Source organism: Dysidea avara, chromosome 3 (assembly GCF_963678975.1).
Source record: "Dysidea avara chromosome 3, odDysAvar1.4, whole genome shotgun sequence".
Lineage (NCBI taxonomy): Eukaryota > Metazoa > Porifera > Demospongiae > Dictyoceratida > Dysideidae > Dysidea > Dysidea avara.
The window spans coordinates 22,753,181-22,765,936 of record NC_089274.1 but is presented as its reverse complement, the minus strand read 5'-3'; the positions used below and the strand labels follow the sequence as shown (position 1 = coordinate 22,765,936).

At 38.4% G+C, this 12,756-nt stretch overlaps 2 protein-coding genes and 2 long non-coding RNA genes across 8 annotated transcripts in view; 3 read left to right on the top strand and 1 right to left on the bottom strand.

Annotated features, from left to right (window-relative positions):
• LOC136250290 (1-phosphatidylinositol 4,5-bisphosphate phosphodiesterase delta-4-like) overlaps positions 1-1,151 on the top strand; it is a 94,923-nt gene extending 93,772 nt beyond the window's left edge. For all 4 annotated transcript variants that reach the window (XM_066042477.1, XM_066042476.1, XM_066042475.1 and 1 more), the window contains 3 exons: positions 292-366; positions 419-527; positions 613-1,151. In XM_066042477.1, coding sequence (XP_065898549.1) covers positions 292-366; positions 419-527; positions 613-1,019 — 591 coding nt within the window. In that variant the 3' untranslated portion in view covers positions 1,020-1,151. The remainder of the gene's footprint in view (positions 1-291; positions 367-418; positions 528-612) is intronic.
• A 1,504-nt stretch (positions 1,152-2,655) lies between these two features.
• Positions 2,656-3,235, bottom strand: LOC136251895 (uncharacterized). The gene is made up of 3 exons (XR_010699250.1): positions 3,102-3,235; positions 2,949-3,057; positions 2,656-2,884 (listed from the first exon to the last, which is right to left on the bottom strand). It is a non-coding gene; the product is annotated as an uncharacterized lncRNA (long non-coding RNA).
• Positions 3,236-5,054: 1,819 nt separating this feature from the next.
• LOC136248413 (zinc finger MYM-type protein 1-like) lies at positions 5,055-7,103 on the top strand. Its single transcript, XM_066040196.1, has 3 exons — positions 5,055-5,092; positions 5,750-5,994; positions 6,046-7,103. The coding sequence occupies exons 1-3, from the start codon at positions 5,055-5,057 to the stop codon at positions 7,101-7,103; spliced, it is 1,341 nt and encodes a 446-aa protein (XP_065896268.1).
• Positions 7,104-8,231: 1,128 nt separating this feature from the next.
• Positions 8,232-10,692, top strand: LOC136251837 (uncharacterized). Of its 2 annotated transcripts, none has more exons than XR_010699220.1 (3): positions 8,232-8,513; positions 9,818-9,889; positions 10,404-10,692. It is a non-coding gene; the product is annotated as an uncharacterized lncRNA (long non-coding RNA). The 2 variants fall into 2 exon arrangements; XR_010699219.1 differs by having other exon boundaries at positions 8,604-9,889.
• The last annotated feature ends 2,064 nt before the right edge of the window (positions 10,693-12,756 follow it).

Sequence of the window (12,756 nt, the reverse complement as noted above, 5' to 3'; positions counted from 1 at the left end):
TCTACAATAACTCTAATAGAGTAGTCATAGGTGATTGTGTCTGTTTTATTAGAGCGTAATAAGATTAAAATAATTTGCTGCAGGAGAAACACTGTGAATTTACTACCGTTTCTTACTATCATTTATAAAGTATGTATAACATGGAAACTGAGGCATTGCACTGCAGCATAATTGCCAATATAGGTTAATAGCATGATGGACTACTAGTTTAATTGTCTGGATAGCTAGCATGCTTGTCAGAAATATACCACCCATAACATGTGTAGTTGTACGATTTACTCATCATTTCAGACTAAGACTAATCCACTATGGCCACAGTTTGAAGATGCAGTAAAACTTGAAAAAACTATTCTAATGCCAGAATTAGTGAGTGGCTTAACATACTATGATGTAGTTAACATGTGTATACCTCCATTAGTGTTTAGTACTGTTTGCTGTGAACATTAATGTACATCGTAAATTGGTGGCTGGAACTAAGTCAGTATTACTGGGACAAAATGTGTTTGCATTGACTAGCCTCCAGCCAGGTGAGCAGTGTTTACACCTTGAAAACTTTATATTTATGATTCAAGCTATATGTTATGAGGTCATGTGTGCTTGTGTAACATGCAGGTATACGATACATCCCTCTACGTACACCTGGAGGAAAATCAACATCTCATGTTGGACTATTTGTTAACATTGGCGTTAAGAATCTCAGTTCCCACAATGCTTCTTCTGGTGGAACATGTCCACAAGAATTTGAAGTACCTCGCAAGAAATTTAGCTCACCAACTATTCCTGAAACTTTTGATTTATCTCTTGCTAAATATGCTACTGCTGATTATGAGCTGGAAAACAACCAAGAGGTCGAGGATGATGAAGATGTGACATGTCAGTATAAACCTGCCAATGTAGGTCACGCTTTACTAGGTAGAGAGCTGCCAACGGATGCCAACACTTGTACAGTTGAAATACATATTAACCCTGATGTTGATGACAGTGACATGAATAATGGAATTGTTGAAAGTACTGCTTAACTGTTGTATCAGAATTAGCTACATACATTAACAATCAAATTACCTTACATTATAGTGTTTTAGTGCATATAGCTTTCATATTGTACACTTGTGTATACACTTGTGTTATATGTATTAGAAGTCCAAAAGGGTGTCAGAGTGTACAAGAAAAACACAAATAATGCAATTGGTATGACTATAACTTCTTTATATTGCACAATCAGATAACAATTTCAAACTGCCTTACAATGAGTGATGTTCCCTTACTGGCAAAGAGCTAGGGTCTCGAGTTTATCGATAACCTACCAGAGTTATATTGAGATGCTATCCCACTAGGGACCTGTAAGGATAAGCCTGTAAATACAGGGAGTCAGAAAATGCATCTGAAACACTGTGTAATGCAGAAAAAATATTTGGTGGAGGTGATCAAAGTAGTTCAATATTAAAAATCTGTAGTAAGTCATGGAGGAGCATTGCTATACGTAGATCAAGGATAGAAAATATAGCTTTGTATAGCAACAGTGAATAACAACTTATCTACTAAAATAGATAGTGCAGGGGGGCCCCTGGAAATTTTCAGTGTAGAGTTAGTAAGCCACAAGCTATCAGCTACAAGTTTAAGTGCTATAGTATGCTGCTAATTATCAAACAATGTGCAACATACAAATACACAGCATGCTTAGTCTATAGTAGTTATGGCCACTGGTTCTCACCTTTGCTATCAGTTTAGGGATTGATCCATACAGCGTACGTCAGGTGGGCGTTATTTAGAATAACGGAATAATTATGAATTAAATGTGTGGTTAAATGAAGCGCAAACAATCCACCTTAGATGCAGAGATGCCAAGGTTTGATGAAGCCTAGGAGTGAGACAATCACTGGGTATCTACTAGTATCTACATAGATGTATATACCTCAGTGCTGCTGCAATCATGCATTAGCGACAGTGACAGTGATACACAAGTCCACACATTATAAATAGGTGGGATCTGTACTCAACCCTGTACGATGTGTGCATTTTATACATTACTCAAATACACTGAAAAAAAATCAATATTAGCTACTTCCTGTTGTGAGCTAATTGTATGTCGTTAACACTGAATCCAAGCTAAATTTGTCACTTAGGTCTGGTATGCTCTTTGTTATACTCCCACGTCACCTTTCCTGCTCTTTGAACAACAGAAGCTGGAGGATTATACCTGTGACAAGGCTCATCTGTTGCCAACTTTACAGAAAGCAAGCTTGGTAATGTTTTGTCTAGAGCAAGGTTTGGTCGAAAAGGTGTCTTGTTTTTCCTTATCATTGAAAACACCCTTTCCTCTCCAGCATCTGAATGTGCAATACACAATACCAGTTTGGCAATTTTGGATAGCATGTTGAATTTCAAGCGACCATCTGCAGATTTAATTGTAGCAATATGATGCCATATTACATCCATACGGTAATGCCTGTGCTCTTCTTCATCATCGTTTACTATCAGTGCTTTCTGCCAAACTATCTGTGGGATGTCTTCTGGATTCAACAGCTGGTACTGTACAAATTCTTCCCCAAGCCTTGATATTTGTGTGGGTGTTGAAAATGGTAAAGGTTATCATACCTAAAATTTTCCAGTATTAAAACATTCTGCTATGTCAATATATGTCATACCTAGTCACAAAATATTCAGCTTGAATTGGATTCGAGCCTTTTCTCAAAATTTACAAATGAAGCACTCTTAAGTAATTCATCATCAAGTGGAAGATGTTCAAGACTATAAGCTACTGCTCTTTTGAAAAACTGCCTTACTGCTGTGTAGAATTTTCTACGAGTTGTCTCAGGGATGGATCCATTATCAATGAGCTGCTTAACTTTCCGGTGAGTCACATACCCAATCTGTAAGTCGGAATCTATACAAAAAGCAAAAGCCACATTTGGTTGGCCACACATATTGTAGACAAATAAAATTCACACCTTCTAGTTGATTAGTGAAATTTGTAAAGTTTACTTCATTCAGCCTTTTATCCTTTAAAGCCAGCACTTTCACAAATTTTGACATTAGCAGCAGAACAAACTCTTTCATCTAAAAACACCACTCGCAACAATACTAAAAGGAATCATTTCTACCTTATCGTGTGCAATCACAATAATTGGATCATCACGTTGAAGTAGACAGTTTAATCTTCCAAAATATTCCAGTACGTGGTTGTAAAAGAATAGGTAAACTTCAGTCATTTCATCACTAAATGCTTTTTGCAGCCGTTTAAATCGTACAGAACTCTCATCTATAAAATATTATTTGATTAAAGTCAAAATTGCATGTTCATTGTACGTACCTTTGGAAAGAAAATAATACTTCAATGCAGAATATTGTAGAAGCGCTCTTTCCACAGCTGTCTGTAAACTAAGCCATCTCACACTAATGTGTTTAATAGCTTTCCTGTATGCCACATTGCAAAACTCCGCAAAATCTATATATACACAGGTTGATAAATCAATACAATTTTGCACAAATTAGTAGGATATAATTATAAATACCTGCAAGTTCAGCCTTCCTCTTTGTACTGTGGTCAAAGTAGTAAAACAGATCAACCAAAAAATCATCAACATTAAATCCAACACCTTATACATATTATATTATTTTTGCATTACCAATGTATAATCATACCTCCGCAAATATTTGGCTAGCCTTTTGTGCTGTATTGTGAATAATGTGACATGGACAGCCCATCATATACACCTTAGGATATTTCGCAGTCGCCCTTGTACTAATACTGTTGTGCCTTCCCATATTCACTGATGTATTGTCAACAGACACGCAAATACAATTGGACCAAACGATTCCACGTGAAACAAGTGCCGAGTCCATTGCACTAAAAATGTTGGCTGCAGTTCCAGAGCTGGTTCCTGATGTTAAACACATATCCAGTAGCCTGGTAGTCACAAAGCCGGTGATAGAATCATATGTCCGCACAGTGACCGGATTCATCTTGTGCAACCCAGTGTCATTCGATCCATCTACTGCCAATGAAAATGGCTCATTCTTCATCTGCGCAACCAATAAGCTTTCAAAGTGTGGCTGTAAGGCTTTGTTGAGAATGCACATCGTTTTTGTTCTAGCCGAGGAGAATCCTTTAGCAATATCAGATTCCGGAAATATATCTCGAAAAAGTGGAGAAAGATGATCCATTGCACTCAGAGGAATATTATGATGAGCTATGAAAACAGCTGTTTTCACTTCTGCTCGCTTTATCTGTAAAGACAAGTGTTATAATAATGCAATAGCTATAGGTACAGCGCACCTGTGTGCTTATTGCAGAACGCAGTGGAACAAATCCCATACTGTCCAACCTACTACTTCCTTCCAGTGATTTCACACTAGTAACATGATTACTGCTCTTCTCGTGCCTCTTGACATCAGAAATACCCTGGTGTCTACAGCTTACATCCTTGTGGCATACTTTGCAATAAAAACTATAAGTTTTATCATGCTTCCCACGTGATATAAATGGGAAATTGGATTCCCAGTCACAGTTGTACTTAGTTCCGTAAACAGCTGCACCGCACATTGCTCTGGGTCTCTTTTCCTTGGGGGGAGTTCCAAACTCACGGTCTTCACTATCAGAATCACTCTCTGCGTCACTTTGAATCACACAATCTGAATCATTCTGGTCCGCACCATCCTCCATGGCAAGATTCGTGGCTGTATTTATACTGCTACACGACGAACAATCCACAACACGCTGCGATATTCCCGCGCAATTGGTAGGCTCCCGCACGATAAAATAGCCTATGAAAGCCATTGAAATTTAATCATATTTGGGGCGCCCAATGGTACTATTTTTGTCCCCAAGTTATAAACGTGTCAAGAATTATTTTTCCAAGTTGGATCAGTGGATGCGATCCTCGATCTGATCATACTTTAGCTTCTAGTTATACTGTGAGCTATGTGGTCGGAGTAAGGACTGGTGGATGATGTTACTGATTGTTTTCATATGAGTGAGATTCTCTGCTGCATGCGTATGAGCGTGAGATCATGTCCAAATGTGTGAGACTCACGCCTATTGCGTGAGACTTGGTATGTCTGTAGATGGTTTCATAGAACAGAGAAAGGAATTGTGAGTTGCTAGTCTGTTTATGAGCTGTTGCAGTGGCTATAGCTTGTATTATGTTAAAAGTAGGGCTGTGCATTAAGGGACTCAGTTTGCTTTGCTATTCCTAGCTAGCTAGCTAGTTGGATTTTGTAATTTATTTCATTACAATTATCAACTACAGTACTTACAGGATTTTTTTCAAGCTGAGAAAAACTTCATCTTACACTGCCCTATGATTTACTGAAACATGACTATAATTTATTATGCTGATATGTTCTAGCTTGTACAAGAGTTCACCCTGTTGTAGCTATTAGTTTCATCAACACTGTACAAATTCCTTATATATATATCCCACTAGGGACCTGTGAGAAGGCTAGACTGATAACTGGGACTGAGAAACATGTAGCTATTAAACTAAAAATTGTGAAGAATGCAGAATTCCTTCATCTGAGGTTATATAGGTCGGGCATAGCAAGACATCTGTACTTAGTCCAAAGACTTTTTATGTAACAAGGTTGGCATATATTTGTAGTACAACTAGCTATAGTATTATGAGGTCTCTGATAGCAAATGTTTTTTAGTAACACGTTATTGACTTGTCCCTGGAGAGATAGAGGGATAGTTAACTAATGATAAAATATAGCCATGTTTGAACTTTCCTTTGTCCTGTTGGTGCTCTAGACGAACTCAAGATCAAACTTTGCCAGTTGATGATCATGACCAGAGTACAGCAGGGCAACAAGAATTTGAGCAGTCAAGGGCTTTGATTTCAGTTGGTGGGCAAGAGTTGGTGCCTGTAACAAGTAAGGATGTACAGGTATTGTTAGAGCCTGATTTGTCTGATGAGAGAAAAGTAGACATTGTTTTGAATTTTGCTACATACAATCCTGCTTCCACATATAATTTTCCATCAAAAGTTGAACATGGTAAGAACCACACTTTTCAGTATCACTACTTAACATCCTTTGCATGGCTAGGGTATTCTGTTCAATTAGATGGTTGCCTATGTCTTCCATGTTGTCTGTTTTGCTCTTCATCTGATCAAATAGAGTACTTTGTTCATAAACCCTTTCGCAACTGGACCAAGTTAAGCGACAAAGTGAAATCTCATTTTGCTTCCCACATCCACATAAGATGTGTTCAGGCTTTAAAAAGCTTTAAGGAAAGCCTGTCTGGTAGGCAGCCTACAATTGATACAGCATGTGACAGTCGCAGGCAGCAGCTTTATGAAACCAACTGCCAGAGATTAGATGCAATAATTGAATGTGTTGTTTTGTGTGGCACTCAGAATATACCGTTTCGAGGGCATAGTGATGCTAACACTAGTGTTGCACATAACAAAGGGAATTTTAAAGCCATCCTTGAATACAGAGCTTTAGGTGACCAATTGTTGCACAAGCATCTCACTCTTGGTGACAAAAATGCACAATACACAAGTCCAGACACTCAAAATGAAATATTAAAGATTTGTCAATCCCACATATTGGATAAAATAGAGAATGAGGTAAGAGAGAATGCACTGTACTCGGTGATTTGTGATGAGTGTACTGATTGTGCTAATCAGGAGCAACTATCTGTATCAGTACGGTATGTAGCTAATGATAAGGTGAAGGAGCCATTTATTGGGTTTTTTGAGTTGTCTGATGGAGTGACAGGTGAGTCTATTGCAGTGACCATTGAAAAAGCATTAGGTAGTTGTCATTTAGATCTTTCTTTGCTGAGGGGACAAGCATATGATGGAGCCAGTAATATGGCTGGAAAGTATAGAGGTTGGGCAGCACTCATACAAAATAAACATCACAGAGCTCTTTATTCTCACTGTTGCTCTCATGCATTAAATCTAGCTGTGGTTAGCTCATGTAGTTTGGTTATAGTGCAAAATCTCTTCAGTGTTATGAATAAGGTTTATAAGTTTTTTGATAATCATCCAAAACGCCAGTATGCTTTGAATGAATGTTTCTCAATGAAAGTGAAACCCATCCAAAAACAGCTTATAGCTGTACAAAAAGTGCGCGTCCAAGTAAAGCAGAGTTAACTGCGACAAAAAGTAATGATATCATAATGCGGCCATGTGCGAGGTGTGCAAGTTGTAAAATTAATATTAGCTAATCAGATAATACAATGTTATTGTTAAAGTGTTAATGAGAACTATGTGATGCTGCTAGTTTTTAAGTGTGTGAGCATCTTCATAAATGCCACATAAATTTAATTCTCAATAAAACAATGTGTATAGATTCTCTGATAGTAATGAATAGTTTGAGTTTGGCCACCTTTCCTTTGTTCGTAGCATTGCTGTATACAGGAAAGGCGGCCAAACTCAAACTATTTATTACTATCAGAGAATCTATACACATTGCTTTATTGAGAATTAAATTTATGTGGCATTTATGAAGATGCTCACACACTTAAAAACTAGCAGCATCACATAGTTCTCATTAACACTTTAACAATAACATTGTATTATCTGATTAGCTAATATTAATTTTACAACTTGCACACCTCGCACATGGCCGCATTATGATATCATTACTTTTTGTCGCAGTTAACTCTGCTTTACTTGGATGCGCACTTTTTTTACAGCTATAAGCTGTTTTTGGATGGGATTTCAATACTTTTTGTTAGAATAAGCAATGCACTGTTGATAACAGTAGGTGAGTTTCCATGGTTTTGACAGAAACCCCAGATTACAGTGACAGAATATTAAAATATAACTGTAATTTTAGTGGCCAGGGCCGCCAACATTGGGGGTAACTGAGGCATTTTGCCCCCTACCACAGCCCGAAAGGGGCCACTTGAATACCTGTTTAAAGAAAGATCGATACACTCTAATAGAGCAGTCAGGATCTAGACCCTTCCTTGCCCCTGGGCCCCTCTTTAACTCTTTTCCCTGGGCCCTCTAATTTCTCTGGACGGCCCTGTTAGTGGCATGCAACTACAGTCAACTAACACCCATTTTAACTAGTAAACCCTTAACAACACTTTGCCTTTCATCTTGTACTGCATTGAAACGATCAAGATACTCTATTAGAGCAGTCATAAAACAGCTGTAACACAACAATCAATATTTAGCATAGTTACAACTTCTGCTTAGCATCGGATTGTATAGTTCTAGCTACTTACAGACTTTACAATATAAAAATATGGCACTTGTAGAAATGTGACTGTTCTATTAGAGTATCTCGATCTACTTCAAGCATTGACTAATTCAAGTGAAGAAGCTACACCCCTGCCAAGAGATCTTGTGAAATGAAATGAGAATAGTAAAGAAAAGGCAAGTATGTACAGAGACAATAGAGGGGCGCATAATTATGTCCTGTTGTAAATAAACGCCTTTAAAATTTATATTACTACTAAATAAACGCACCAGAATAGGCTTGTGTGGCTGTTGTCTCCAAGGTTGTCTCATTACTTGTCTTTTCGTGTTGAAGAGATTTAGTCACAATTGGTGAGTTTAACTATACATGTATTTGTGTTGTAAAACTTAATTGTAAAAAGGCGATTAGCACATATCATGATAAACATGTATTTGTCACAGTAGAGTCTCTCACGAAGTCACGATTATTACGAGACATTGGACCAGGGTAAAAAATTTACTGCTATATTTAGAGGTTGTAGTGTTTGTATATCTTAGTATCTTAATAAATAATCCCCCATGATCACTAATCACTAATAGTACAGTGAAAACTGGTCATTATTCAGGCCGTAGGGACAAAATTTTCTGACCTTGCCTTTTAAAGAGGTGGCTGCATTATGCGGCCTTAAAAAAAGGTAAGAAGCATGCTGTTCTAACTGGCTATAGAGATGGATTTAGTGTATGACAGCGTATGAGACAGTGAGTGCTGGCAGCAAGGGGGCAGCCAATCTGTTAGAGCACCAAAAGCACTGCTTCAGACATAGGCAGTTGACTGTCAGCCCCAAGTGTAAAATGTTTCACTATTGGTCCTTATAAGCTCCTGATGAAGAAAGTGATGAAGTCATTATCCATAGGATATATTTTTCAGAGTATCCATTTCAGTTCTACAATATAGTAGCCAAGCATAAGATGAACATAACACAGCATTCCAGTAGTTTAGTGGTGACCACAACACTGCCTGAGTTAAACTGTGGTGAGATTTGAGACTACCAGAAGCCCTAGAATGTCTTCAACACATGAAATACAAAATATCTAATGCCTGGCTTTCATCCACAGTGGACCTGTCTTGGTGGCCACTTGTACAGAAGGGAAACAGCTGCCACACAGTCTTGCGAGCGAAACAGCTAGTTGCCACACCCCTTAATTATCAATTTGTAAAATCTTTAGCAAAATTGTGTGTGCGAGCAAGTGCGATGTGGCAGTGCCGTGTATATGGTTGCTGCCTAGCAGTGACACATCACGAGTATTGAAGTCACAATGTGTTACTGTATCAGCCATCTAAATACAATCTCTGAATGTGTCATTTTGTGTAGAGAGCAATCTTCCACAAGAAGTGACCTGCAGGTTTCAGTGTATATTGTTAACCATTAATATTGTTCACAATATTGTGAACTATATGTACAGTGAAACCTCACTTAGTGGCCACCTCTTTAATAAGACCACCTTATTATATTGGCCACCTCTAGTAGGTCCCAAATATAGCTAAGCATTACTTATGACCTCATTAATAAGGCCACCTTGTTATTCAGGCCAAATTTTTTGGTCCCACAGCTGGCCATATTAATGAGGTTTCATTGTACTTATGTGAATTTTTATTTTTCGTAACTTTTCTTCAGGTTTACTGATGGGCACTATGAAGCATTGTTGACTGGTACGTGTATAATGTGGTGACTTGAAATGCTAAAACAGTACGTAGCATGTCTTGTATGTACATGTAATGTGTTGTAATGTGTCCACACATCCACACATCTTAGAAATAAATATAATTGTATTCTCTATAAATAGTCAGTTCCATTGTGCCACTGGGTCATAAGTTGGTTGATTATGGATCATCCAGGACACTTGAGTCACATTTTGTCCTGGCCAAGTGGATCTCATCCACTGACAGAATATACAGGATCAGATCACGTGTATAAATTACGGTGGAACTTGTTTATTGCCACCTTCACTCATTCAGCAGGTAATAGTGTATAAATTCTCAATTGTAATTGGCTTTTCAAGAGTGGTTGTCTTTCTATACTAGTGGCCATTAAGACAGGTTGTACTGATAGAGTGTACATACTAGAGATGCAACAATATCCTCCACTTAGTGTCGTTTGATAGTGATGCAATGGAGACTATGTATTATTGCATTTAAATACTATACTATTATATTGCATCTCTAGCACGTATTTATAACAGGAATGTTTGTTAACCTTTTAGACATACTGGAGCCACACCCACTCATCTGGATTCTACAAATGGAGTCATACCAACTTGTTGTCATCATACTTACTCGTTACTCCCATTGTGTTTGGATGAATATACATGCCGTCATGTGAGACTTGCTACCATGGCAGGCCACTGGAAAACATTTTTACATAGCAGTTATATTACAGTCATTATTGTACAATTCTTACATTATTGTTGTGAAAAGTGTTTGGTATTCATGTGTCTCCTCTGTATGTTGTAATTACGTGTGTAATTTTGTGTGGGGGTGCTATAAAATGCAATAATGTATGGTGACAATTGTATTAGGCGATTTTGCACACTTCCTTTTAAGCTAGCTACATGTGCTAATTACTCACAGCTTGTGTCAACAACTGGTAACCGCAGTTGTACTCTTGTGTCATTCTTTAAGCCGCGCCCTTAGAGGACAAATTATGTGGGGGCGACTAATTTCAAAACGAAGGATGGTATGCAGCACCATAGGCATAGATTATATCTATGGACTATAATCTATGGCAGCACACTTCTTGTTGGCTATATGTACTGATTAACTACATAGAGCGCCAGTTCATCAATACCCAGTGACCGCAGTTGTGCTCTGCGTCATTCTTTAAATTCCGAGTAAAAATTCTTAGAGAGCAAATGACGTGGGGGCGACTAAATTCAAATTTCAAACTAGCCATTCTCGAAAACAAATGTTTCAATCTGAACGAAACTTTTAGAACAGTTTAAAGACACATTGCCCTACATGCCAAGCGAGTATTGCGGAAAACAACAATCTGGGATTTGTATTTGGCCTCTAGGTCGACTGAGGACGACTGAAACTTCGTTTGGTGCTGAAATCACGACTGTAGGGTAAGGGATGGGGTAAAACCGGGACGGGGACGGGGACAATAGGGGTAAAACCGGGACGGGGACGGGGAAAATAAGGGTAAAACCGGGACAGGGACGGGGACGGGGACGGCCAACAGGAGTAAAACCGGGACGAGGACAGCCGAGGTATAGGGACCACTGTTAGAGTAAGCGATTTTCTCTGAAGGGATTGAATCTTGGATTGGATATAAGTTGTGTATGGCTAAGCAAAAATATCAAGTAGCTTTGAGGTAATTTAATCTTTAAACTGTCACTTAAGGTTTGAGAGATTTTGACGTCCTTATAAGCTAGTGCATGGCTTAGCTAAGAAAAAATCAAGTAGCTTTCTCGAGTAACCTTTGAACTACCGTATAAGGTTAGAGAGATTTTGACATCCTCAGCTAGCTATATAAACCCAGACCTCACACTAAGACACTCTTCAGTGGTTTTACAACTGAATTGTGAAGTGGAAGATCAAATCATTTCGTGCCCAGATTGTAATTATTGTCTTTGTGCATACAAGATCCCCGGGAAGCCTGCACAGTATTAAAAATTACTTTCTAGCGATTTGAATGTAGCTCTGGACTATAACCAAGTTGTAGATCACTTGGAGAATTCTGACACAACGTATAAGGAGTACATCAACACTTTGGATGCTAATTCTCCCATCCAACCTATAAAGGAAGGACAGTGTTCCTTTATGATCTAGGCCTTTAGATAAAGCACAGTGGGAAGCCAAGAAAAAGAAGCTAAGGCAAGTGGAATTATTTAGCTCAAGCCGCTGTGCAAGCTGAAAATTAGTTTACTCATATGCTAGGCAAGAGTTCATAATATAGTAGTGGGGGAGAGTGTCTAACTGAATTACTTCCATGGAACACACTGTGTTAACAGGGGCGGATCCAGAGTTTGGAAAGAGGGGGGCACTTTTCTGAAAAACAGTTGAAGACCAAAAAAAAAAAAAAAAGGTCACAACAATAATAGCTAGTTATCCTTACCAACTATATCACGTCTGTTATGTAAAATAAAATCCTATTTATAGCTTCATAGGTAAGCTACACTGCCTCATGAACATTGTGACTGCTTTATTAGAGTAATTGACTGCTCTATTAGAGTATCTCGATCTTGTATGCAATTTCTTGAAGGGGGAGGGGGGGGGCATTTGCCCCAAATGCCCCATCCTGGATCCGCCACTGGTTAAGTTACACCTGAGTCTGATCAAAGAATAAAGACTTGACCTTATCAGCACCAATTAATGCTAATCAAATGTTCTCTATCACCAGTGGAGGTAGTTTTCTGTTTATATCCACAAGTATTTTCAGCATACAATGAGCCTGCCAGAATGGAGCTTTACTATCATGCTGGAATTTCTGTCCACACATTAGTTCAGTTAGCTCTTGCTTATCACACATCAGTCCAGTGCTTTAACACTGATTATGCAGATATCATTACAGCAGTGCTGCTAATTGTAGCTTGTATGGATGAACACCTAGACCTG

What these genes read in the sequence shown, in the direction of transcription:
- LOC136248413 (XM_066040196.1), top strand. Translation starts at nt 5,055, where the DNA reads ATGTCTGTAGATGGTTTCATAGAACAGAGAAAGGAATT. An exon ending in ATAGAACAGAGAAAGGAATT is followed by an intron (nt 5,093 to 5,749) that starts GTGAGTTGCTAG and finishes TTGGTGCTCTAG; the next exon opens with ACGAACTCAAGATCAAACTT. An exon ending in TCCATCAAAAGTTGAACATG is followed by an intron (nt 5,995 to 6,045) that starts GTAAGAACCACA and finishes TTGCATGGCTAG; the next exon opens with GGTATTCTGTTCAATTAGAT.